The sequence below is a fragment of the Callithrix jacchus genome, chromosome 3 (genome assembly GCF_049354715.1).
Source record: "Callithrix jacchus isolate 240 chromosome 3, calJac240_pri, whole genome shotgun sequence".
NCBI classification, from domain to species: domain Eukaryota; kingdom Metazoa; phylum Chordata; class Mammalia; order Primates; family Cebidae; genus Callithrix; species Callithrix jacchus.
The window spans coordinates 155,779,227-155,806,504 of record NC_133504.1 but is presented as its reverse complement, the minus strand read 5'-3'; the positions used below and the strand labels follow the sequence as shown (position 1 = coordinate 155,806,504).

The 27,278-nt window shown below is 41.3% G+C and overlaps 1 protein-coding gene across 9 annotated transcripts in view; it reads left to right on the top strand.

The window, feature by feature from the left end:
• Positions 1 to 27,278, top strand: part of TBC1D1 (TBC1 domain family member 1) — a 234,596-nt gene that overhangs the window by 113,265 nt on the left and 94,053 nt on the right. For all 9 annotated transcript variants that reach the window (XM_035293897.3, XM_035293899.3, XM_035293898.3 and 6 more), the window contains exons 3-9: positions 512 to 601; positions 2,703 to 2,807; positions 3,701 to 3,833; positions 10,847 to 10,938; positions 19,745 to 19,855; positions 24,501 to 24,629; positions 26,305 to 26,391. In XM_035293897.3, the coding sequence (XP_035149788.1) occupies positions 512 to 601; positions 2,703 to 2,807; positions 3,701 to 3,833; positions 10,847 to 10,938; positions 19,745 to 19,855; positions 24,501 to 24,629; positions 26,305 to 26,391 (747 nt within the window). The remainder of the gene's footprint in view (positions 1 to 511; positions 602 to 2,702; positions 2,808 to 3,700; positions 3,834 to 10,846; positions 10,939 to 19,744; positions 19,856 to 24,500; positions 24,630 to 26,304; positions 26,392 to 27,278) is intronic.

Below are 27,278 nucleotides of genomic sequence, written 5' to 3'. Positions count from 1 at the left end.
CAGCAGTCTCTTATAATGCATGTCTGTTAGCATGTCCCAAGTCAGGAAGAGGATGGTAATTGATGCTCGTACTCTAACTTGAAAAGGTCTGATAATATGTACTAAACAAATGGTAGATTATTTTAACAGTACCTTAGAAAGACTTGTCAGTAAAACTCATACAAAAGTATCTTGGAAGCTTTGAAAGAGTAGATTCTGTTTTCTGGAGGATTCACTTATGCAGAGACCTCAGTTTTTAGGGATGTGTGGATCTTGAGGCCTATTGCTAACTTTTGGATATCTGGTTCTTTCATCTCAAGGAAGACTGCTGTCCTGTGTAAGTAAGTGAAGGCACTAAAAGGTGTTTGGTACGACCTGAAATCCAGAGAGTAGGTGGGAACCTTTGAAATATGATTTCTATGATGATATAGTCAGAATTTTATAGGAGCTTGCCCCTTTTATTCTTTATTTTCATAGGTCATGAAATGAGAAAGTTTGAAAAGCTAGATTTTTTGTTTCTTTGTCTTTTAAGATTGGCCAGTCTGAAGTTTACCTCATCAGTCCTGACACCAAAAAAATCGCATTGGAGAAAAATTTTAAGGAGATATCCTTTTGCTCTCAGGTAAATGGAGATGGTTTTTTTTTTTTTTTTTTTTTTACTCGATTGCAATGGAATTTTTAAATGAATTTCTTTAATGTCCGTCATACAACAGAAGTGCTAAAGGTTACAAAGGTGTATGTTTTCTAAGTAGTGTACTTGATATGTGTTTTGCTTTTCTTTCTCCTTTGATATATTAAGGTCAATGATGAATGTAATTTTGAAATTAAGAAATTTTCTCTTAGCAAAATAAGGGACAAAATGTATCTACTTTTAATTTTCTCAGTTATTGGTAGTAATATTACATAGTCATGACTTCCAGATGCACCTGTGTGTCTTTGTGCATTACACATATATATTTACACATCTCACACAAATGTATCTTTTTATTAGATACATATTTCTACTTTACAAAAATTTATACCTTTTTTGGGTACGAATTAGTAGTTCTCCTTTCAAATATAGGTAGTGCTTATATGTCTTGCTCAGAGTACAGTGTCTACTTGAAGGCTTTTTTCTCGACAGTCTTCCAGGTGTTTCCTAGAGAGATATTGGAAGAATCTGTCAATTAAGATCAGCTGTGCCAGTTTTACTCAGGATCTTCCTAAGAAATACGAGATCACTTAAAGTTATGTTTGCTTATTTTTTTAAACTGATTTTTCATTTTCATAATGGATAAAATGTGAAAACGTCAGTGTTGATTTATAATGTGGTCTGTAAATATTCAAAAGGGACTTTCCTTTTCTGCAAAATGTGGAAATAAAGAATATTCTTTATAGATTGAATAGGGAACCAATTTACAAAGAAAAAGCTTTTCTAAATCATACTTCCTGAAGTTTGAAAGAGTTTAAGCATAGCCTCTAGCTTATGCTTAACTTGCTATTGGAAAATATTAATTAATATGGCAAAGCATGTCTTTGTTTGCCAATAAATGAGTGATTGCTCATTTATTGGAAAATATTTGGCTTGAAAGAGAGATTACCCATAGAGTTTTTATCCTGATTTGCTGCTGTTTCTGTTGAAATATTAATGTTAAATATTTGCATTTTTGTGTGATAGCTTTATAATTTCCTAAAGAGTGTAGTTTACAAGTTTATATAATTACCTGAACATTAAGTTATCATCACTCATATCTCTGCTTGCTGATGCTTTCAGAACACATAGATGTGTTAATATTTATGCAAAATGTTTATTTGTGTTAAGGTGCCTCTGATAGCTGATGATTTTAAAACACGTTTACATAATAATATTTATTATAAATAGCTCTTAGGATACTATGGTAGAGCCTTGACCTAACAGCTTATGTTTAAAAGCTCCTTTACTCTGTTTGCATATAATTTTTGACTCTTTATTTCAATTCACTTCAGTATTTACTTATTTTAGGAGTACGAATGTATTTTAAATCTTTTTTTAGCCTTCGGGTGTGTGTGTGTGTGCGCGCATGCACGTACATGTGTATATGTGCATAGTTGTGTTTCTTCACTAATCTCTGATCTGCTTTGATTTTTTTTGAGTTGTCTTTATTCTTTAATACTTACATTTCAAACAAAACAACAAAAAATACTAAAATGAGTACTAAAACTTGAGTTTTCAGGTCTTAGTTCTCTTACTGTTGTGGGGGTAATCAAAGGAACATTATAGTGAACCAGGCTTATTTGAGATGTTTTTAGACTTAAAAAAAATTTTTAAATATCAGAGAAAACAGTAATTTTCTAGTGCTCTTTAAAACTGTGCTGTGTAGGCTGGGTGCAGTGGCTCACGCCTGTAATCCCAGCACTTTGGGAAGCAGAGGTGGGTGGATTACCAGAGATCAGGACTTCGAGACCAACATGGAGAAACCCCATCTCTACTAAAAAATACAAAAATTAGCCGGGTGTGGTGGTGCATGCCTGTGATCCCAGCTACTCAGGCGGCTGAGGCATGAGAATCACTTGAACCCAGGAGGCAGAGGTTGCAGTAAGCTGAGATTGTGCCATTGCACTCCAACTTGGTCAACAAGAGCAAAACTCCATCTCAAAATACATAAATAATAAATACAATTGTGCTGTGTAAATCTTGAGGTGCATTTCTGATGATGATGCATCTTTTGGATACACCTGAACATCTTGTTCTCTCCCTTCGACAGGGCATCAGACACGTGGACCACTTTGGGTTTATCTGCCGGGAGTCTTCTGGAGGTGGCGGCTTTCATTTTGTCTGTTACGTGTTTCAGTGCACAAATGAGGCTCTGGTGAGAGAGGACAAGCAGTTCTTATCTTGGAACCTTCTTTACAAGGAATTTTAGCCCCACTGATTTTTCTGTCCTTAGGAAAATCAGATAGTCGTTGACATATCATTATTTGTCTTTAGTTATTCACTTATGACTATGCAGTAAGTAGCTAATGCACATGTGAAGCTTATTTCAGTGTGTATTTTATATTTTTTATTTCTGAAGAACTTGCTCAGTGTTACCCTCTGGCCTATCATTTTACAATGTCATTTTGGACATCTAGTCTAAGGAGTTTGCCTTTTTTTCTCAGTAGTTTGTATTTTTAGTTTTTACTGTATCAGTCTGTTCTTACACTGCTAATAAAGACATACCTGAGACTGGGCAATCTGTAAAGAAAAAGAGGTTTAATTGGACTCACAGTTGCACATGGCTGGGGAGGCCTTACGATCATGGCAGAAGGTGAAGGAGGAGCAAAGGCACTTCTTCCATGGTGTCAGGAAGGGGAGCGTGTGCAGGGAACTCCCCTTTATAAAACCATCAGATCTTGTGAGACTTATTCACCATCACGAGAACAGCACAGGAAAGACCCACCCCCAAGATTCAATTACCTCCCACCGGGTCCCTCCCATCACATGTGGGAATTATGGGAGCTACAATTCAAGATGAGATTTGGGTGGGGACACAGCCAAACCATGTCATTTACCTTATCTGCTTTAAGAGCTTTGAGGGTCCTTGTAGTATTTTCAGACTGTAATCCTAGCCATTATTCCAATTATTATCCGTCAATCTGTGAAGAGTAGTGTAGAAAACTCTTAAACGCTTAAAAAGTATTTTCCGTAGATTGCCTGACATCTCAGCCCAGCTGATTTCAAATTGACTTTTTGGGGGCTACAACTTCTGTTCTCTTTCATTAGGTTGACGAAATTATGATGACCCTGAAACAGGCCTTCACGGTGGCTGCAGTGCAGCAGACGGCCAAGGCACCAGCCCAGCTATGTGAGGGCTGCCCACTGCAAGGCCTGCACAAGCTCTGTGAGAGGATAGAGGGTGAGTAGAGGACCCTGTCCAGCTTGAACACAGTGGGAGTTACAGGTCTCAGGAGACCTTTAGATGATACTCACTTGTTGGAAGGTTCTATCTAACAGAGGCTTGTATTAGTCAGAGGGATTGTAGGTGGACTCTTAGCATGCAGTGGGTGTCTTCTGTGTGTCAGGAATTGTGCCAGATGCTGGTGATACAAAGAAAAGAACCTAGAACCCCCTTCTGCCATCTCCCTCCAAGGTATTCTGAGGTTGGGGGAGGAGTTAGGGAAACAGGTTACCAAACCAGTTGCCTGGTGTGTATCAAGGTTGTGTGAGTGGTCAGTCATACTGGCCACTGCAGAGATATCCAGAAAGGTAAGAACTAAGGAACTTGTACCAGTTTCTCCATTACAGGGTCATTAGAAACCTCTGCTAGTACAGTTTGAATGGAGAGGAGGTATCGGAAAGCTGGTTGCAGTTGAGAAGCAAATGGGAAGGAATAAAGGAAGTGGCTACTTTTAGTATTGACCGCTATTTTTAGAAACCTGGCTTAGGGAGAAACTGTAATACACATGTTACGATTTGTAGCTAATATGTATGTATTGAATAAGATATGCCAGGAAATGTACTAGGCGCTTGTTGTTATCTATTTAATCCTTACCACATTTGTGGGAGGAAAAGGGACTATTTATTTTGCATATATTGCAGATAAGTAAATTGAGGATTAGAGATATCTAGGAATAAACTAGTATATCGAGAGCTCGTGATTCATTCCAGGGGTAAAGCCCTCTTACCTGCCACCACGTATTTCCAGGATAAGGCCATGCTGGGGGAAGACTTGGGGATTGCAGCTAACTTTGCCGTTTTCAGAATTGGAGAGGTTTGAATGAATTCAGACCCCAAGGTGCCAGAGGGGCCAAATGAATCCAAATGGAATGGAGGGGGTTCCTCTTGAATAAGAGTGGGGAATTCTCCTGAGGCAGGAAGTGAGAATCTCTGTCTCTGGGACTGTAGGAAGGGGCAAAGAGAAATAACAGAACTCAGTGAGAGTGAAAGGGAGTGGTGATATGTTTATCTGAGGGCATCTGGAAGGTGAAGGAGTTTTCGCCTCTCTGTTCATGATTTTGTGTTTTTGTTCTGTTTATGGGAGGATTTCAAAGACTTTTGTGACTTGGGGGGGGTCACATGATTTCAACAACCCATATTATTATGAAAAGAAACAAAAATTTGAGTATTTTTTATGTATGTAGAATGTTTATTAGACACCTGTAATCCCAGCACTTGGGGAGGCTGAGGCAGGTAGATCACTTCAGGCCAGGAGTTCAAGACCAGCCTGGGCAACATGGTGAAACCCTATTTCTACTAAAATACAGAAATTAGTTGGGTGTGGTGGGTCATGCCTATAACTCCAGCTCCTCCGGAGGCTGAGGCAGGAAAATTGTTGAGCCTGGAAGACGGAGGTTACAATGAGCCAAGATTGCGCCATTGCACTACAGCCTGGGCAACAAAGCGAGACTCTATCTCCAAAAAAAAAAGGAATGTTTATTTTAAGCTATAATTTTGGAAAGAAAGCAACATTGCTATTTAGATCTGATTTTCCTTTTTTTTTTTTTAATTATTGTAGTAAAAATATATGTAACCCATTGTAACCTTCTTTAAGCATACACTTCAGTGGCATTAAGTCCATTCACATTGTTGTGCGATCCACACCATGAGCATCTCCAGAACTTTTCCAGCCTCCAAAACTGAAACTCATTCAGTGCCAGCTCCACTCTCTCTCAGCCTCTGGCAACATCCATTCTGTTTCTAGGTAACTTTGTATAAGCGAAGTCCTAAAATATTTATCTTCTTGTTTCTGGTTTATTTCAGTTAGCCTAATGTTTTCTAGGCTCATGTGTATTGTAGTGGCGCCTGAATTTCATTCCTTTTTAAGGCTGAATGATACTCCATTATGTTTGTATAGTTATTTTGTTGATCCGTTTACCTGTTCATGGACATTTGGGTTCCTTCCACCTTTGGACTGCTGTGTGAATAATGCTGCTATGAAATGCTGGTGTGCAAACGCCTGTTTAAGTTCCTGCTTTCAGTTCTTTTGGGGATGTATCCAGAACTGAAATTGCTGGGTTATGCGGTCATTTGATGTTGACTTTTTTTTTGACGAGCTGCCGTACTGTTCCACAGTGGTCGCAGCGTTTTATAATCCCTCTGGCAATGGGCAAGGACCCCAGTTCCTTTATGTCCTCGCCAAAATTTGCTACTTTCTGTTTTTGTTTTGTTTTGCTTTTTTTGTTTTTGATGAAAGCCCTCCAGATAGATGTGAAGTAGTATCTGGTTTCCCTTTTTAAATGAGATAAATTCACAGTTGACATCTTAAGGTCTGGGAAGGGTCATTTGTGGCATTATAGTGCTCTTTAAACTGAAGAAACAGGATTAATGTATTCAACTGTGTTTTCCACGTTGTTACTATTTGCTGACATTATACAAAATATATCTGGGAACAAGAATATGTGTGCTTTAACTAGAGTTCCCAACTGAGAGGATCACTAACCCTTTCCTAGTGGTTGTCAAGATAAGGTAAATGATGACAGAAATATCCCTTAAGAGCTTATTAAGAAGCCAGCAATGACTTTGGCCTTGAAGATAAAGCAGATCACGATCTGCAGGAACTGGAATGCTTCCAGAGCACCCTTGATAAATCTGTCTTTGGTCTGACTTAGCTTTCAGAAAGTTACAGCTGAAAAGTTGAATCAGGGTAGGGATTTTGCTGCCGTCATTTTGGAGTTAATCATTTAATCCATCTTTCACCTGATAAAATCCAACGAAGGCACAAAACTCTACTAACGTCAGAACATTCTTACATAGTGCAATTAGAAGTCTGGTGGGGGTAAGTTTTACCTACATGACGGAACTCATTTCTAAAAGTGTAGAGGGCACGTTATTAGTAAAGGAGGTGCTCGTTATTACATTAACAGTTTTAGGGTTCCTTGCTTTTTGCTGTTGTATTCCTAATAAGTAGAAAGAAGTGGCTTATTAAAACTCATTGTATGTTGGTGTAAGAGTAGTTCTTTTTTTTTTTTTGAGATGAAATGTCTCTGTCACCCAGGCTGGAGTACGGTGGCGCGATCTCGGTTCACTGCAACTTCTGCCTCCCAGGTTTAAATGATTCTTCTGCCTCAGCCTCCCAAGTAGCTGGGACTACAGGTGCACACCCTCATGCCCAGCTAATTTTTTGTATTTTTAGTAGAGACAGGGTTTCATTATATTGGTCAGGCTGGTCTCGAACTCCTGACCTCAGGTGATCTGCCTGCCTTGGCCTCCCAAAGTGCTGGGATTACAGGCGTGAGCCATCGCACCCGGCCGGTATAAGAGTAGTTCTATATGGTCTGATCAAGAACTCTATAAAACTGTGGAGAGGACTAGTGATGTGGCCACAAAAAGAAAGACTTGAAGATCGTGATTTCTTAATCAGTAAGTGTAGTCAAGTCATCCCCCAGAATCTATAAGATAGAATAAATAATGCTGTTGATGTTGATTGTGCTGTACTCTCTGCTCTAACATGCACTTCGAACACATCAGAAGTGCGGCTCTAGACAGTTCTGTATTTGAACCATATACAACTCAGTGGTATTTATATAGTATTTTGCTTATTTTAAAGGTTAGAGGAGCATTTTGGGAATTACTAGACAGATTTATACTTTCATTAAAAAAAGAAATAGTTGAACTGAGATTTTCTTTTGCTCTCAGAGCAGACTTTCCTTCAGTAAAACACAGTCATTCATCAGCACTCCCTCTAACAAGGACTTTCTGCACCGCCAGGGAGGCGGCCTCACTGACAAGAGGAGCCGGGAAGGGTTGTAGTTTGGAAATTCCCTTGACCCTGGTTACCTTTTCTGCTTCGGTCCTTGCTTCCCATTCTTTTCCATAAGCTGTTTTGGCATCACCTGGGGCTCTCTGAGGAGATGCCTTTAGTATGGAACCAAAGGGTGTTTTCAGAGGGTGTACAGAAACCACCCACAAGGGGCTAGATGTGTGAGAATCCATGTGGGAGGGGCTCAGACCTAGGCGGCCTCGCTGTTTAGAGATGGGGTGGGAAAGGACCTCATGAGTCAGGCATCCCGTAGACAGGGTGAAACTGCTCAGGGGATTGCTTCACTATTGCCAAAGCCAAGAATAGGCTGCATTTTGTGGATTTCACCTGAGATTGGCAGAGTGTCAAGTTAGTCTAATTCTTCTTAGGCTTTGGATTTTATTTTCCACATGGGGTGTTTCATGAAACAGTATCATTTTTCCAAAATACGATATTTCGACTGTCTTCCATATGTTGGGGGGGGGGTGGGGATTTTTAGTGCAGGATGACTAGTGCTTATTTTGTTCAAAAATCTTAACTCTGTTTTGCATCAGCATTTCAGTAGTTGATACAGATAAAGCCTTGTCTGTTTCCCTGGCTTCCTGTGACCTGACAGCTTGCTGAAAGAGTGCCTGCACTGCACTTTGACAAACACACCGAACTTCCTGCACTTTAACCCACCTCTGAGCTCACTCTTGTATTGCAGCCACCTGAGTGTCAGGCGACCTGGCTCTCCTAGTCAGGGAGGGCAGTGGAGCAGTTAAGAGTTTGGTTGCTGGAAGCAAGCAGACAGTTCATATTCCAACTTTGTCCCTTACTTCTTAGCTGATGACCTTGGACAAAATACTTGACTTGGATATGCGTCAGTTTCTTCAGGTGGGCATTGGGATTACTTAAGAAAAAGGCCCTTGGCCAGGTGCAGTGGATCATATCTATAATCTCAGCACTTTGGGAGGCTGAGTCAGGCGGATCACAAGGTCAGGAGTTTGAGATCAGCCTGGCCAATGTGGTGAAACCCCATCTCTACCAAAAATGCAAAACTTAGCCAGGCATGGTGGCAGGCCTTGTAGTCCCAGCTACTTGGGAGGCTGAGGCAGGAGAATTGCTTGAACCCAGGAGGTGAAGGTTGCAGTGAGCTGAGATCACGCCACTGCACTTCAGCCTGGGCAACAGTGCAAGACTCCGTCTCAAAAAAAAAAAAGAAAAAAGAAAAAAAGAAAAAGGCCCATATCTAGTATTCATTTGAGGGTGAAATGAAATAATCCACATAAAGTATTAAGTGAAATGGTGTAGTAGTCACTTAAATATTATTTCTATGGTAGCCTCAGGGTTTTCTTGGGTTAAAAAAAAGGGAAAAAGAATGTCTTTCTGGAAGCAGAGATGGCCTCAAGTTGGGGCAGCCATCCCTGCCACAGTGCCAGCCTACTGAGTGGTTGTGGGCTCTGCCTCAGCTGTTCTGGGAGGGGAGGAGCTGTGGCTTTGGGCAGGTTTGGCTGCCAATTGGCTTCCTGGCCTTTCATAGGTCATCTGGCTTCTCTGGGCGTCAGCAAACCCATCTGTAAGATGAAGGCATGGCTTCCAAGTCCCTACAGACAAGGCCCCGGCTCAGCAGATTTCCCTCCTGGCCGTCCTTAGTGATGGAGGTGCCTCAACACTCTTCTCCAGCCCAGAGCCTTGGCCATGCCTCTGCCTCAGGGCCACCCTGGTAGGATGAGAAGAGAATGCCAGGTGGATGAGGCGAAAGTTGCCGTCAGAAGAAAAATAATCCGTGCAGTTGTTTTCTTTTCACGGCTGTGGGTCAGCACATCCTTTCATTATCAGTCTTCTCATCACCTGTGACATTTATCTCTGGACATCAAGAAAAGGCAATGCAGGCTCTGAGCTGGATTTGTATGGGGAAGGAATTTCTTGAAACATCAGGTTCTAACGGGTACTAAAATTATATAATGGCTTTGTTTTTATAACTTCAAAACCCTTTGTAGTGTTAATTAAATGTAATGTTAATTACATTATTAATAAGCATGCAGTGGTGTCAGAAAAACTGTTAGCCACATGAATCAGTTTTATGTGATGGGAACTTTGCATGCAAGAGAAGTATGGGTCAGTTTTCCAACAAAATAGGAGTTGTTTTTCCCTAAGAAAAAGTTGTCGGGTTTACATAGCGATACCAGGACTGATCATTTTCAGAGGAGAAGGTTCTGATGATGTGAGGTGTTTTAACATGGAGAAAGTAATCTGGAGCCACACGAACCTGAGGTTGAGTCCAAATTAGTGGTCTGTGGAAATGACATAAGCTCTCTGGGTCTTAGTTTTCTTAGCTGTAAACTGGGAATAATAGCATCTCTCCATCAGATTGTTTTGAGAATTAAATGGTACAAGTTTAATGCCTTTTTATTTTTTTGAGAGATGGAATCTCACTCTGTTGCCAGGCTGGAATGCAGTGGTGCGATCTCTGCTCACTGCAAACTACACCTCCCAGGTTCAAGCAATTCTCCTGCCTCAGCCTCCCAAGTAGCTGGGATTATAGGCGCACACCACCACACCCAGCTAATTTTTGTATTTTTAGTAGAGATGGAGTTTCACCATATTGGCCAGGATGGTCTTGCTCTCTTGATCTCATGATCTGCCAGCCTCGGCCTCCCAAAGTGCTGGGACTACAGACATGAGCCACCGCGCCTGGCCAGTTTAATGCTTATTATACAGTGTCCAGCATATCAGAGCTCAGTTAGAAGATGATGACAGTGATAACAGTGACACTATTATTGATGAAAACTTCCACGCCAGGCACAGTGGCTCACGCCTGTAATCCCAGCACTTTAGAAGACTGAGGTGGGCAGATTGCTTGAGCTCAGGAGCTCAAGACTAGCCTGGGCAATGTGGCGAAAGCTTGTCTCTACTAAAAATACAAAAATTAGATGGGCATGGTAGCATGCACCAGTAGTCCCAGGTACTGGGGAGGCTGAAGTGGGAGGATCACTCGAGCCTGGGAGGTCGAGGCTTCAGTGATTGCACCACTGCAATCCAGCCTGGGTGACAGTGGGATTCCGTGTCAAAAAAAAATTTTTTTTTCATAAAACCTTGAAAGCCTGAACTGGGAAAGAATGTGAAGGGGGTATGTGTAGAAGAGGTTAACTCCCTGTCTCATATCTTTTACATGGAGTCTTTTCATGCCTTCTTTTTTCTCTTAATAGGAATGAATTCTTCCAAAACCAAACTAGAACTGCAAAAGCACCTGACGACATTAACTAATCAGGAGCAGGCAACAATTTTTGAGGAGGTTCAGGTACAGTACAGTTTTTAATTTCTAGAAGGGAAGAAAAGGCAGGCAGCTTGCCTGGGAAATGCTGTGTATACAAACTAGCAAACCCGTGTTGTTCCAGCCTAGGGGAAGGTGCTTTGAGTTCATCTTGCTTTCAGGGGTGTCCCGTCTTTGGGCTTCCCTGGGCCCCACTGGAAGAAGAAGAATCGTCCAGGACCACATATAAAAGACACTAACGTTAGCTGATAAGCTAAAAAAAAAATCTCAAGAAAATATCTCATAATGTTTTAAGAAAGTTGATGAATTTGTGTTGGGCTGCATTCATACCCGTTCTGGGCCACTTGTGGGACATGCTTGGCTTAAGCTTTCACAGTCCCATAGGGGGTCCAGGTGAGAAGGTAATGTTAGCTTAGATAGTAAAAGCAACTGAAACCTGTTTAAGCCTCCTCCTTAAACAAATGTTAGAATAAGAGAGAGGAAATCATAAAATGGAAAGCACCTCAGGCTGGGAGACAGAAGGCCTGGCCTCTGGTCTACGTGCACTCATCTGTTCCCTGGGAAACCTCTGCCCACCCCTTTCCGCTCAGGATTTCAGCCCTAAGTGTGGGAGTCGAATGAGACAACGTTTGGTACGTGAACTTGAACAGAATTGTTCCTTCTCCCCCACCCCTTCTTTTTTAATTTTAAAAAATAAATTTAGGTCATGCTGCCAACTTGAACCTGATAATATATCAAACCTACAAAAACAAAACAGAATTCTAGCTCATCAGCTTTCTGCAGTAAACTTGAAAGCTAGCTCCTGCCCTTGCATTTAGATGCAATGTATCTCAGGGAGACCATGCTGTGTGTGCTGGCATGCCTGTAGTCTGTTCATTATGAATCTTTAATGAGGTCATCCAAAATTTCATGTCTGCTTAAGCTGAGGGGCATTTTCTATGGTTTCCTGGCACTTTTTTAGGGAGGGAAGCGCCTCAAAACAAAGAATGAATATCTCCTTTTGAGGAGCGGGCAGCAGGTTCTACAAATAGAGGAGCCATTATACAAAACAAGACAGCTAACTGGGTGGGTTGTAAGTGCTTTTCCCTCCTCACTGGGAAAGACTATACTAGGATCCACGATCCACTTTCTGTTAGTGTAAAACAATGAAAGGATTGTCTTTCTTTTTCTTTTTGTTTGAGATGGAGTCTCACTCTCGCTCAGAGCTGGACTGCAATGGTGCGATCTTGACTCACTTACAACCTCTGCTTCCCAGGTTCAAGTAATTCTCCTGCCTCAGCCTCCTGAGTAGCTGAGATTACAGGCACGTGCCACCATGCCTGGCTAATTTTTGTATTTTTAGTAGAGGCAGGGATTTACCATATTGGCTAGCCTGGTCTTGAACTCTTGACCTTGTGATCTGCCTGCCTTGGCCTCCCAAAGTGTTGGGATTACAGGTGTGAACCACTGGATCCAGCCGTCTTTCTCTTTTTAATCACGTTAGAGGTCTTGGCTTATTTCTTTCTTCTCCTTCTACATTAGAATTGGCATATGCTATAGGAAGAGAGCATAGACAGTTGTTTTTTTTATGTCTTAAATAGCCTAGAGGGTAATTTTCACTTGTCTTTATGTTTTCTTGTTTTCTTCTGAATCAACTTGAGACATGCTACTTTGTTTTTTTTTTTAAAGATCTTTAGAGTTCTAAGTACACAATACTCTTAGACAAATATGCGATTTGCATTTGGAATTCAAAAATGGACAATATGCTTCTGATTGTTAATGCATTTACAGTTCAAGCTGGGGCCTTTCTCATCTGATGCTGGCCCCTTTACCATTCTAGAGCTTTCCCTAGAATGGTCACTTTAAGAAACATTGTTCTAGCAAGCAAAGAGGAACTTGCCTTTCATTATATGGGTTTTCTTTTTTGTTTAGAAAGCACCACATAGCTCTCCCTAACACAGTGTGATGAATCAGTATAGGTAATACACAGAATACTCCTCTGCAGCAATGAGATGTTCCTAATGGACATGATTCTGAGATTCTCTTTGACTCATGCAGGCTTTTAGACACTGAGTGTATCATGGCAAAGACACTGACTAAGATTTGCTTTTTTTAAAAAAAGCCTTCAGGCTGGGTGTAGTGGCTCACACCTGTAATCCCAGCACTTTGGGAGGCTGAGACGGGCAGATCACAAGGTCAGGAGTTAAAGACCAGCCTGGCTCTACTAAAATACAAAAAACAAAAACAAAAACCGATTAGCTGGGTGTAGTCCTGGCTGCTTGGGAGGCTAAGGCAGGGGAATCGCTTGAACCTGGGGAGTGGAGATTGCAGTGAGGAGATTGCACCGCTGCACTCCAGCCTGGCGAAAGAGCAAGACTCCAGCTACCAAAAAAAAAACGCATTCAGTTAATATCCTGAGGCCCCTGTGTGTCGTTCTAGAGGTCTCTGAAATTGTTTAGTTGCTCCAAACACAAAGGGAAATTGTGGTGCTCCCCAGCTTTGAAAAGCCAGCTCCCGCTCTGTCCTCCATCACCGTGAGTGCAGCTAGTTTTTGAATGATATAGATTTGCTCATGGATCTCTTTTTCTAGTGGCTTGTTAGATGGTCTTGTTTCATTATGTTCTCAATGACCATTCTTGGTTTTAGAAAACGTTTTATAAACCCAAGTCGTTGGTTTCGTTTTAGACAGCAATGCCTGCTACCGTGTTTGAACATCATACATTTCAAAAAGGTTGTAAGGAAAAAGGTGGATTTGCAGTTTCCTGAGTCCTCTTATAAATAGAATGGTAAATATTTTCCTTTGTTCAGTCTTTCCTGGAGTGGGATTTGTTTCTGAAAAACTCCTCCATGTGCACATTTTCATAAGAGAAATGTAATTACTGTTGAAATTTATGGTACATGATTAGTTATTAAAACATACCATAGTCAAGGATTATGTAAATGAATATTTAATGCCCCCCCCCAAAATGGAACTTTAACAACTGTAAAAATAATAACTGGGGGTCGGGCGCGGTGGCTCACGCCTGTAATCCCAGCACTTTGGGAGGCCGAGGCGGGTGGATCACGAGGTCAAGAGGTCGAGACCATCCTGGTCAACATGGTGAAACCCCATCTCTACTAAAAATACAAAAAAAAAAAAAAAAATTAGCTGGGCATGGTGGTGTGTGCCTGTAATCCCAGCTACTCAGGAGGCTGAGGCGGAATTGCCTGAACCCAGGAGCCGGAGGTTGCGGTGAGCCAAGATCGCGCCATTGCACTCCAGCCTGGGTAACAAGAGCGAAACTCCATCTCAAAAAAAGAAAGAGAGAGAGAGAGAGAGAGAGAGAGAGAGAGAGAGAGAAACTGTGTAAACAATGCTGGAGGTTATCTCTGCTGTAAATAAGCCAATTTTGAGCACTCTGAGAACTTGATGCTAGACAGGCATGTGGGCATACCACACTGCAAAGCCATCTTTTTATGAGCTTTTTGAAATGTTTAAATTTCAAACATATCTTGCTAGGCATATGTGAGGATGACCCCATGCTGTCTGTTACCGGGTGAATATGCTAAATCCAACTTGGTCATCTCAGGATAAGAATTGCTGTGAAGCCGAAGTGAGGCTAATAAATGAAATATCTCCAAGTCTAGTTCTCCTCATCTATATGAGTGTGTTTCAGGAAATGACTTAGTTAAATACTGACTAGATAAATCAATGCCTACTCAATAGGCATTGATAATTCATCAAATAACGTGACTTCACAAGTTAAAGGTTAATGGTCAAAAGAGACTTTTTTTTTTTTAACTTTCTGAAGAATATATTTCAGCTTGGATTTTTCATTATTTTAAAATTATTTCTTATAAAATGTGATTATAATCTTAAAAAAGATGTTATAATGTAGTGTCCAAGTGAGTGTTTTTTTTGAAGATGGAGTCTCACTCTGTCACCTAGACTGGAGTACGATGGCGTGATCTCGACCCACTGCAACCTCTGTCTCCTGGGTTCAAGTGATTCTCCTGCCTCAGCCTCCCAAGTAGCTAGAACTACAGGCGCATGCCACCACACCCAGCTAATTATTTGTATTTTAGTAGAGATGAGGTTTCCCCATGTTGCCCAGGGTGGTCTTGGACTCCTGAGCTCAGGGAATCCACCTGTCTCAGCCTCCCAAAGTGCTAGGATTACAGGCATGAGCCATTGTGCCCAGCCGAGTATTGTCTTTTTAAGTAGGTCTCTTAGAAGACCATGGGCTTTTTCAACATTGTGGAATGCATTGATCAGTGTTGGAAATGTATTGAGGTATTTATTAATTTCTTGTAAGAGACAGGGGTTCACTGTTTTACCCAGGCTGGAGTGCAGTGGTTATTCTAGGGTGTGTTAAGAGCACATTACAGTTGTGAACTCCTGGGCTCAAGCAATCCTCCTACCTCGGCTTCCTGAGTAGCTGAGACTACAGGTACATGCCACCTTGCCAGGCTGGCAATTTATTTCTGAATTGCCTTTATGATAATTTATAAGCTTCTTACAGGTTAAGAAAGATATAACTAACTTAGTTTTGTTACTTTTAACAGGCAGTTGTTTTGTAATATTCTTTTATAAATGGAAGTATAGCATATAGATAAAAAAGCCCACAAATCAATGGTGTATAGTTTAGTGAATTTTTATAAGGTAAATACACCTGTGCAGCCAGTGCCAAGATTAAGAAATGGAGCATTTCTGGCCAGGTGCGATGGCTCACACCTGTAATCCCAGCACTTTGGGAGGCTGAAGCAGGTGGATAATCTGAGGTCAAGAGTTCAAGACCAGCCTGGCCAACATGGGGAAACCCTGTGTCTACTGAAAATACAAAAATTATCTGGGCATGGTGGCACATGCTTGTAGTCCCAGCTACTTAGTTAGGAGACTGACACATGAGAATCGCTTGAACCTGGGAGGTGGAGGTTGCAGTGAGCTGAGATTGTGCCACTGCACTCCAGCCTGGGGAACAGAGTGAGACTCTGTCTCCAAAAAAAAGAAAGAAAGAAAGAAAAAGAAATGGGGTATTTCTATTGCTTCATAGTCCTGTCTTGTGTCTGCCTCCAGGTAACCATCATTCTGACTTGTGACACCATAGTTTAATTTTGAACAAGCAAGTAATTTTTGATGGCAAAGTGATGTCACCCAACTTGAGTCCTCATTATTTTCCTAAGATTTGTCTCTCTGACTGATGAATGTTCATAAAGTTAAATCACTTTAAGAAATAATGATTTGCCACTGTCGAGGATGGTGAAGTTGCGTGGGAGGTTTTAGGAAGATGACACCTCACTAATTATATTTCAGAATTACGTTAAAAAAGATGTATTTCTTGATTGTGTATGATATAAACGTGTGTTTCTCTGCTTTAGTGACTTCTCTATGATGTTTAACAAGCTCCATGATGCAGTCTCTGATTCTTACCAGTTTTTAATGAAAAACAACTATGGTAGTATACTGTTCTCAGTTGCAGTCTCATTTTCTTCCTATTTGAATATATAAATATATATATATTTTTTGAGGTGGAGTCTTGCTCTGTCACCAGGCTGGAATGCAGTGGCATGATCTCGGCTCACCTGAACTTCTGCCTCTCAGGTTCAAGAGGTTTTCCTGCCTCAGCCTCCCAAGTAGCTGCGACTACAGGCATGTGCCACTACTCCTGGCTAATTTGTATTTTTAATAGAGACTGGGTTTCACCATGTTGGCCAGGATGGTCTCGATCTCTTGACCTCGTGATCTGCCCACCTGGGCCTCCCAAAGTGCTGGGATTACAAGTGTGAGCCACTGTTCCCGGCCTAAATAGATTTTTAATGTGTATTTTGAGGGGGAAAATATATTAATACCCCTCCTCTTATTACTATATGATTAGCCTTTTAAAATAGATGATGATGAAGAATTTCTTAAAGCAAAATATACATTTTCTTGTGGGGATAGCTGGAGGGTTTAATTAAAGATACAGGAGAAGAAAGGATAGGTCAACCATTAGGTGCCTGTACTTGCTCAGAGGCCTCGTAATTACTGTGTGCTTCGCTGGACCTTTTTTTTTTTAACAGACTTAATTTTTTTAGAGCAGTTTTAGGTTTACAGGAAAATGGGGTGAAAAGTACAGAGTTCCCTTATGAGCTTTTACTGTCCCCCACCGTACAGTTTCTCCTATTTTGTTGTTGTTGTTATTATTGTTGTTTTTAGACAGTTTTATTCTTGTTGCCCAGGCTGGAGTGCAGTGGTGTGATCTCTGCTCACTGCAACCTCCTCCTCCCAGGTTCAAGCGATTCTCCTGCCTCAGCCTCCCGAGTAGCTAGGATTACAGATGTGTGCCACCACGGCCAGCTAATTTTTGTATTTTTAGTAGAGACAGGGTTTTGCCATTTTGGCCAGGCTGGTCTCGAACTCCTGACCTCATGATCAGCCCGCCTCAACCTCCCAAAGTGCTGGGATTACAGGCATGAGCCACCGCTCCCAGCCAGTTTCTCCTATTTTTAATAGAATATCTTGCATTGCTGGGGGTTCATTCATTATAATTGATGAGCCAATATTTGTACATTAATGTTAGCTGAAGTCCATGGTTTACATTTGGGTTCACTGTTGGTGGTCTATATTCTGTGGGTTGTGATAGATGTTTAATATCATCTGCCCGTCATTACGATATACAGAATAGTTTCACTGCCCTAAAAATCCTTGCGCTCTGCCTGTTCTCCCACCTCCTCCCTAATCCTTGATCTTTTTGCTCTCTCCATAGTTTTGCCTTTTCCAGCATGTCATGTAGTCGGAATGACACAGTGGCCTTTTCAGACTGGCTTCTTTTGCTGAGCAGTGTGCACTTAAGGTGCTTCCACGGCTTTTTATGACCTGATAGCTCATTTCTCTTTGCTGAATCATACTCAGTTTTATAGATGCATTCACTACAGTTTCTTTACCCATTCGCTGACTGATGCACATCTTAGTTGCTTCCAAGTTTTGAAAACTGTGAATAAAGGATGCTGTAAACATGAGATGATAGGCCTTTGCGTAGATGTAAGTTTTCAGCTCATTTGGGTAAACATCAAGGAGTGCAGTTGCTGGGTCATGTAAGAATGGTTTACTTTTATCAGAAACTGCCAGCCTGCTTTCCATAGTGGCTGTACTGTTTTGCATCCCTGCCCACCATAAATGAGAGTTCTTGTTGTTTTGTGGACGTTTGGGCTCTGTGTACCCATCACCCTTTGATCTAGCAGTGTTAAGCTGGGATTGTGGCAGTACTGCCACTTTCCCATTTGAGAATTTAATGCCAGTTCTCTCTAGAGAAATCCACTTGTTGCATGTAATATGTAAAGTTTTGTAATATTGGGGTTCACAGCCCGGAGTCCATGTTGAGAGTGTCTGCATTAGCCTCTAAAATATTTAATACTTCAGTCTGAAATTTGAAAGAACAAGGAAGTCCTCAATGAAAACAAGCCTATCTGATCATTAACTATCTTTTCCTTAAGTAACAAGACCAACTTACCTTTTATCTTTCTCTTCAAGAAAGGACATGTCAGAAAGTCTGTGCTAGTGTTACCTTTTTTTCATGTCTTCAAGAAAGGACATGCCAGGTAAAGTTGCTTCCTTAGTTAGCTGAGGAGGAAGGTCACCAGGAGCGGTGTTGACCTAGACTCAGGTCTTTGTATAGTTGATCCATTTATTTCACTGAATTTGTTTTAAAGAGCAGGCTGGAAGTTTGGCATAGGGAGACAGGAGGAACAGACAATGGATACTTGTCAGTATGCTGGCGTGGTGGCTCATGCCTGTAATCCCCAGCACTTTGGAAGAAAGGCAGGCAGCTCACAAGGTCAGGAGATTGAGACTATCCCAGTTAACATGGTGAAACCCCATCTCTACTGAAAATACTAAAAAATTGCTGGGCATGGTGGCACATGCCTGTAGTCCCAGCTACTCAGGAGGCTGAGGCAAGGGAATCACTTGAACCCTGGAGGCGGAGGTTGCAGTGAGCTGAGATTGCACCACTGCACCTCCAGCCTGAGCAACAGAGCAAGACTCTGTCTCAAAAAAAAAAACAAAAACGGGGGATGTATTTTCAAAGTTTATAGACTAAAAACTTTGTGTTTCCTAAAGCAACTCACTAATTCAAGAAAGTAATTTTACTTTCTTCATATACAGATAAAATAATACATTAAATTAGGTGGCCTTGGAAAAAGTTCACTCTGGCATTTCAAATCCAAAGCATTTGGGAGCAGGAGGAGAATGGAGTTTCCTCTGTGCACAGTCCTCACTCCAGCAGACAGGAAAGCTCAGATGAAGGGAGTTAGCTCTGGTCGTACTTCTAGGCAGCAGGAGGAACTTACACGTCCTGACTGCTGGTCCAGTGTGCTGTGCCACGACCCTGTCTCAAAGTTAAAAGGCGTAGAGAGAAAAAAATTTTTTTTAAAGAAAGATAAAAGAAATTTAGTCCTTGCTGTGAAATTGTGTATGGAAGGGCCTGCCCCATGGGGATTCCACAAAGTGCTTCACGGTGAACACATTTGACATAGGAAATTATGACACTGAATTCAGTTGCCATTTTCCTCTGGGTATTTACATGGATTTTGTTTTTTCCTCTTGTTTTAAAAGCTATTTATTTGTTAAATATTTTGACTGTGTCTTTCTCTCATATTAAAGATTCATTTTAGATATGACGACCTCAGAGATCAAAAACTAAATCTGGTCCACTGGCTCCACTGTTCCTTTTTTAAAAATTCTCTCTACTTTTAGGATCGTTAGTGCCCCCTAGTGAGATGATTGGGTAAAGGCACTAGTTTAGTGGATGGAAGCTGTTACCATTTATGGAGAGATGGCTTAGCAATATTGTTGATGATTAAAAACAAATCCCGTTTCTGATTTTTTTTTTAAAAGAAATTGAGACCAAGAAATGAGCAGCGAGAGAATGAATTGATTATTTCTTTCCTGAGATGTTTATATGAAGAGAAACAAAAAGAGCACATCCATATTGGGGAGATGAAGCAGGTATGGCATTTTTGTGTCTTATAACTGTTGCCAAATCTATGTAGAAACAGTATTGAGGATTTTCTGAAACTCTGATGCCTCTTTTTCTCCCTATGTTTTATTTTCATTTGTTGCACATAAAGGGGAAATTTTGGAGAGTTAAATGATGTATGCCTCAGAAGATAAGAAGTTTCTGTCTGCACATAGTGGAGGCAGAACAGTTGCTCTAATAAGAGAACTGGCTTAGAGCAGCAAGGACTGAATTTAAGAGTGGGTGACACCAAGATGAGCTGCATGGCTTGCAGGGAGCGTTCTGTCATCTTGCCTTTCTTCTTTGTAAACCTGGAAGGACATTGCATGGCTGCCTTTGGAATTACAGAAAGTACCCGAGGCAGGGCACGGTGGCTCACGCCTGCAATCCCAGTGCTTTGGGAGGCTGAGGCGGATCATGAAGTCAGGAGTTCAACACCAGCCTAGCCAACATGGTGAAACCCCTCTACTAAAAATAGAAAAATTAGCCAGGTGTGGTAGTATACACCTGTAATCCCAGCTACTCAGGAGGCTGAGGCAGGAGAATCATTTGAACTGGGAGGTGGAGGTTGCAGTGAGATGAGATCACGCCACTGCATGCCAACGTGAGCAACAGAGCAAGACTCCATCTCAAAAAACGAAAAAAAAGGAAAGTACCAGAATGTCCTTTGTAATATAAACCCTAGGTTACAAATATAATGTTAGCAAGCCTGGATTATGTGCTATTCAGGTTAGAACTTGGATTAATGCCATTTTACATGACAGAAATACAGAGTCTCCCTCCCCTCCTCCACTGTCTACAGCCTTATTTAGCTTTTGTCTTTGTGGGGTCTCAAGGCAGAAGCTGAGGCTCTCTGCAGATCTCTGCCTTGTAAGATCTTCAGGTTTGGGAGTCCCTATGTTACGTGGTACCACAGACCATTTTCCTTTATGTTTCGGACTCCACGTCAGTCCATTTGTAATGAACCATTAATAGCCTCAAAGCATACGCGTTTTATATTTGCTAAAGTTACTTGTCTGCCAAAAATCTAGAGAAAAATCAGTGAAGGAGGTACAGTTTCCCAAAAGTGTATTGCCTTTTTCTTTTTGAACACTCCCCGAGTGCATGTTCCAAAGGCAATTCTGTGCTCAGCGGTGTGCTCGGTCCCTTGGCAGCCTTTGCATCTGGACCCTAAACCAGCTGTGCAGCTTTCGTGGGGTGTCCACTTAGCAGATCTCTTCATTAGGTGTCTACCTTCAGGGTTGCTTTGGCAGTCACGTGCCTTCCCTTAACCCGTGGGCTCGTGTAGAGTGTCAGCCATGGTTTCTAATCTCATTGGCCAGGCCATGGGTCCTTTAGCAGTGGCTCCAGCATGAGTATACAACCTGTGTTTTTTTGGCTTTTGACTTTTGGCCTTGGTTTGTAGCCATTCCTCCCTTCCCAGCCTGTACCCTTTTTTTTTTTTTTTTTTTTGAGACAGAGTTTCACTCTTGTCACCCAGGTTGGAGTGCAATGGCGCGATCTCGGCTCCCCACAACCTCCACCTCCTGGGTTCAGGCAATTCTCCTGCCTCAGCCTCCCGAGTAGCTGGGATTACAGGCACGCGCCACCATGCCCAGCTAATTTTTTGTATTTTTAGTAGAGACGGGGTTTCACCATGTTGACCAGGATGGTCTCGATCTTGAACTTGTGATCCACCCGCCTTGGCCTCCCAAAGTGCTGAGATTACAGGCTTGAGCCACCATGCCCAGTCCCCTGTACCCTTAAGATACAGTTCTGTGTCTGGTTCTGTGTCTCTCTTGTTTACTTTTGCGTGGACCACACAGTCTGAGTTTTCAGTTAATTTTTGAGTTCATTTTTCAGCCTACTTCTTTTCTCTTTTCCATCCTTTTCCCCCTCTTATGCCACTGATAGCTTTTTCCCTGTTCTGATTTTCTCTTCTCCGAGTCAGTCTGACTTGTTCCAACAGGAAATTGATAATTTCAAAGTAATTTATAACTGCCAGAAAGGGGAATGAAGCATTTATGGTAGATGGAAAGTCTTCTTTTACTAAACATTTTGAGCACGTATGGTGGATGGAAAGTTTTGACCTAACTGCAGACTCATTTTTATGTAGCAGAATGATATTTTTATGATTTGGGCATAGATCATCCAATAGAGAAATGTGTTTAATGTTTTTTTTCCCCCTAAAACATAAGAGCTCAGTGCAGAAGTGGCTGAGCCTTACAAGCATAACTGGCCTCTGTGCCGCACTTTCACTAGGGGTTTCTAAACATCGTGACCCAGAAGGTTCATGTCTTTGTCTGTAAAGAATCTGCCCTAATCCCCTGATGAGGTTGGTGTCCTCCAGGCTGGACACTCTCATGGGCTCTGAGAAGTGGGTTTTTCCGAGCAGCAGCTGCTTTATAGACCTATTAGGCACAGGCTTGAGATTCACTGATAGATTCCTTTTCATGTTTTTTGCTATCAGTTTAGCCACTTGGATTTCATTACCTTCTTGTCGCACCTAAAAATGTCTATAGCTTTTGAAAATGTGGGAAGATGTGACCTAGACAATGGTAGGATCGTGGCTTTGACAAAGAACTTCTCTGGCCACGGGACTTCAAAAGCGGCTGGAGGACAGTGAGCACTCCTCAGTGCTGTGAGCCTCAGGGTCAGCAGGGATGCCCTGTGTGCTTTTCAGAGACCGAAAGAATAGTGCCGGATAACTGTCAGAGGAGTTGTGAAATACAAAAAGCCCTGAATGAACCTTTTGATCTTGTGGAACAGGGTTCACTTTGGGCAAGACTTACACATTAAGTTAGAGACTGTCATGTTTTAGTCAACGGATTGTCATTTCCACCTGTATTCACAGAGGTGGCACAAAAATTAGTATGAAATCAGCTGCCACTTACTGAATGTTTGCCGTGTACCAGCTAGAGTTCTCATTCCTTACGTAAATGATTCCATTCATCCTACAAGTTTTCTGAGGTAGGTGGTAAAATACCCATTGTGTGCATGAGGAAATGGTAGCTAGTGAGTATCGGAGCCACTTTTTCTGATGCGTAAGTACTTTATCTTAATCATTATGTTTTTTAAAGGGACTTAACAAAATTTATTGCTATATAACGAATTGATTTGCTTGGGTCTGTTTTCTAGTAGATACATTTTTCTTTCTTTTTGTGACTTTTTTTTCTTTTCTTTTTTTTTTTTGAGACAGATTTTCACTTTTCTTGCCTAGGCTGGTGTGCAATGGCGTGATCTCGGCTCACCGCAACCTCTGCTTCCAAGGTTCAAGCTATTCTCCTGCCTCAGCCTCCCGAGTAGCTGGGATTACAGGCGTGCGCCACCATGTCCGGTTCATTTTGGTGTTTTTAGTAGAGATGGGGTTATACCATGTTAGCCAGGCTGGTCTCAAACTCCTGACCTCAGGAGATCCACTCACCTTGGCCTCCCAAAGTTCTAGAATTACAGGCGTGAGCCACTGCGCCTGGCCGTTTGTTTTGCTAACAAAATTATTTTCTAGCAGAAAGCAATCAGGTGAGAATCCACCTAAGAAACAGTTTCATTCAGATATTTTTGTTGTATGTTTTAAAAAAAATGTACCTTCAGCTGGATGTGGTAGCTTACTCCTGTAATTCCGGCACTTTGGGAGGCCTAGGCAGGTAGATCACTTGAGCTCAGGAGTTTGAGATCAGCCTGGCCAACATGGTAAAACTCCGTCTCTACAAAAAAAAAAAAAAACAACAAAAATTACATAGTGTGTAGTCCCAGCTACTTTGGGGGCTGATGTGGGAGGATTGCTTGAACCTGGGAGGTCGAGACTGCAGTGAGCCATGATCAGGACACTGCACTCCAGCCTGGGCAACAAAATGAGACTTTGTCACCGTGTTTCAAAAAAAAAAAAAAAAAAACCTCCTTGTAAATAAGTAACACTAAGACTTCATTTAGAGGTTGTTAAGCAAACTCCATTGTGTTTTTGCTTTCATTTTTTATGGCCAGCAGTTAAGGGAGAGAAGCTTGTTTGCAGAGGAGAATGGGAAAATAAAAGTAGAGAGAGGAAGAAGCAAGAAAGCAGAGATCTGTAGAAAGGGATGAAGGGCTTGTATAGGCAGAGAGAAGAGGTTCTTTAACTGAGAACTGTATTTTGTCTTGCCCTCTGAAATGCCCCAAAAGGTAAGTTATTGCTTTATTGTGAAAAGCTGATTAGTATCCGCTTTTTTGGGGCTAGCTCCCTTGCTACCATGCTGTGCTCAATGCTTCACACACTTGACCTGTTTTAGTCTCACAAAACAGTGTTAGGATTAGATCTTGCCATTGGTCTCCCTTTACTGAAGAGGAAGTTTGAGGCTCAGAGAAAGTAAGAAACTTGTAGAAGACCACGGTCAGTGAAGACATCTCTGATCCAGTTGCAAGCCTGAGCAATAAACTACTTCAGTGGATTGGTTTCAAAGCACATCTCCTAATTTTACTTGGGGTAATCAAGGCAACTCTCTGAGGCAAAATTATTTCCTGGACTTGTAGCCATGTCACTAAGGAGCAGATGAGGCGAGATCACAGATAGAATCAGAATAATGGCCCAGTGCCAACAAGATGTGTTCTAGAGATTTTTCATTCCTTTAAGAAGGAGAGAAGGAAGCGATAAGTGACTTAACTTTTCGGTTTTCACTTTTTTAGATATCACAGATTGCAGCAGAGAATATTGGAAGTGAATTACCACCCAGTGCCACTCGATTTAGGCTAGATATGCTGAAAAACAAAGCAAAGAGATCTTTAACAGAATCTTTAGAAAGTATTTTGTCCCGGGTAAGTAGCATAATTTCTCCTGATTTAAGTTAAATCACTTTTTAGGAGAGTGTAAGATTGAGTTCTGTGCTCTTATTCCATCAGTGTTCATCATAAAAGTGTAAAACCTTTTTTATGTCTTCTCGGTCTTAGAACAATATTATCTACATTGTAAATTATTTTTAATTGGACCTAGGTTTGGTTTTTGGCTTTTGGTTTTTTGTTTTTTTTTTTTTTTTTGAGAGGGAGTCTTGCTCTGTCACCACACTGGAATGCAGTGGCGTGATCGCAGCTCACTGCAACCTCCGCCTCCCAGGTTCAAGCAGTTCTCCTGCCTCAGCCTCCTGAGTAGTGGGGACTATAGGCATGTGCCACCATGCCCAGCTGATTTTGATATTTTTAGCAGAGACAGGGTTTCATCATGTTGGTCAGGATGGCCTTGATCTCTTGACCTCGTGATTTGCCTGCCTTGGTACCAAAGTGCTGGGATTAGTGGCATGAGCCACCGTACCTGGCCTTGGCCTAGGTTTAAAAAAAACATATTACTTACTCTTTTGTATTATATCCCATGGGACTTTTTTTTTTTGCCTCCCCAAAGAATATTTGTTGGCCAGTCCCTATAAAGAGCCTGCATTAGATACATTACCTAATGGGGCTTCTCTTCTCCCTAGTATCAGTATATGTGACTTAAAAAAATCAGTTACTGTCAGCTGCTGGTGTTAGGTGTCTGAAATGCTGTATAGAAGGGGTCAGCAAACCATGCCTATGGGCCATATTCCATCCACCTCCTATTTTTGTAAATAAAGTTTTATTGAAACACTGCTGCATCCATTCATTTTCCTGTTATCTAAGGCTTCTTTTCTGCAGAGTTCAGCAGTTGCCACAGACACTATATGCCTCACAAAGCATAAAATATTTACTATCTGGCCCTTTACAGAAAAAAGTTGCCAAATACAGCTCTTTAGGAAGAACAAAGTACACGTGTGTACTAGTCTGGGAGTTCTTTAAGAAATTACCCCTCCCTCCCGTGAGTGTAAATAGCCTTGATGGCACATCTGAGAGATCAAATCTGATTTTCCTTCAGAGTTTCACATCCTTCTGGAGTGTGCAGTATCTTAGAGTTTTTTGATTTTATGACACACTTCTTTTGAAACATCTGATTTTTATTATTTTTTTCATTAAGGAAAGTTAAATTATATTTTCTTTGAAGATGTTTCTGAAAATTCTATAGTATCTTCTGAGATCATGAAAAACAGTTGATTTACAAAACCAGCATTGGGAGGGGCTGCATTTGAGAGCTCCCAAAGGAATAGAGTGCTGTCCGAGGGACGTGCAGCTAGCCGTTATGATGCCTTGTGACCCAGGGGAGGGAGATGCTGAGTGGGCTAGCTTGAGCACCAGATTCTCCTTATAGACAAATTATCTTGTCTTACTGCCTATCACCCCTGCCCAGTTACTCAGTGTTAGGATTAACACTGAGTAATTGTTTAATGTTTTGGAATGTTTAGGTTAGTGTCTTTATTTATTTATTTTTAAAATGATGGAAGTGTTGATTATTTTAATGTACATGTATCCTTAGTAGCATTTCTCAGTAGATACATTTTTCCTGAGCTTATTTAAATGGACCAATCTGCTTCTAGCTGATACCTTTGCAAAAGCCTCTGGGTCATAACTCGACTGTCTTTTCTTTATGTAGGGTAATAAAGCCAGAGGTCTGCAAGAACACTCCACCAGTGTGGATCTGGATAGCTCCGTATCGAGCACATTAAGTAACACCAGCAAAGTAAGCACATTTCTCTTTATACAGCACCCTGAAGAAACCAACACATAGGTCCTGCTCATCTCCTATCTACACACCTCCAATCATAAAACATTTGGGGCTTCCAAATTTCTTGGCACAGGTGGAGGGCTGGTCATGCAGTTCTATCAACACCTAAAAGTTTTACATAAAAGAGCAGATGGTCATTCCATAAACCAAGAAACAAGATCACAATTTTAGACAACTAATATCTAATCTGTCACAATACAGCCAGTGGATTTCTTTCTCAAGTTGATTTTCCAATCGAAAAATAATTAATATGGGGAAAACCTCAAAGAGTGGATTTGTGCATTTAGAGAAGTATAGGAGACCAATACCATCCTGATACCAAAACCTGGCAGAGACACAACTAAAAAAGAAAATTTCAGGCCAGTATCCATAATGAACATTGATATGAAAATCCTCAATAAACTACTGGCAAACCAAATCCAACAGCACATCAAAAGCTTATCCATCGTGATCAAGTCAGCTTCATCCCTGGGATGCAAGGCTGGTTCAGCATACTCAAACCTATAAATGTAATCCATCAGTTTTTTCTTTTTTAAAAAAAACCTATTTTGGATTTAGGGGGTACATGTGCATGTTTATTACGTGGGTATATTGCATACTGGTGGGTGTTGGGCTTCTAGTGTACCCGTTACCCAAATAGTGAACATTGTACCCAATAGGTAACTTTTCAGCCTTCACACCCCTTTCATTTTCCCCGACTTTTGGGCAGGTTAAATTTCTGAAACTTTATCCTATAGCTGGCTCTGTGATTATAATGAAACATTACTGTTTTATTTAAATAAGCAAGTGTCTATGCCCTTCTTTTAATAACTTGATTTCCAAACATTTAATCATATTTAAAC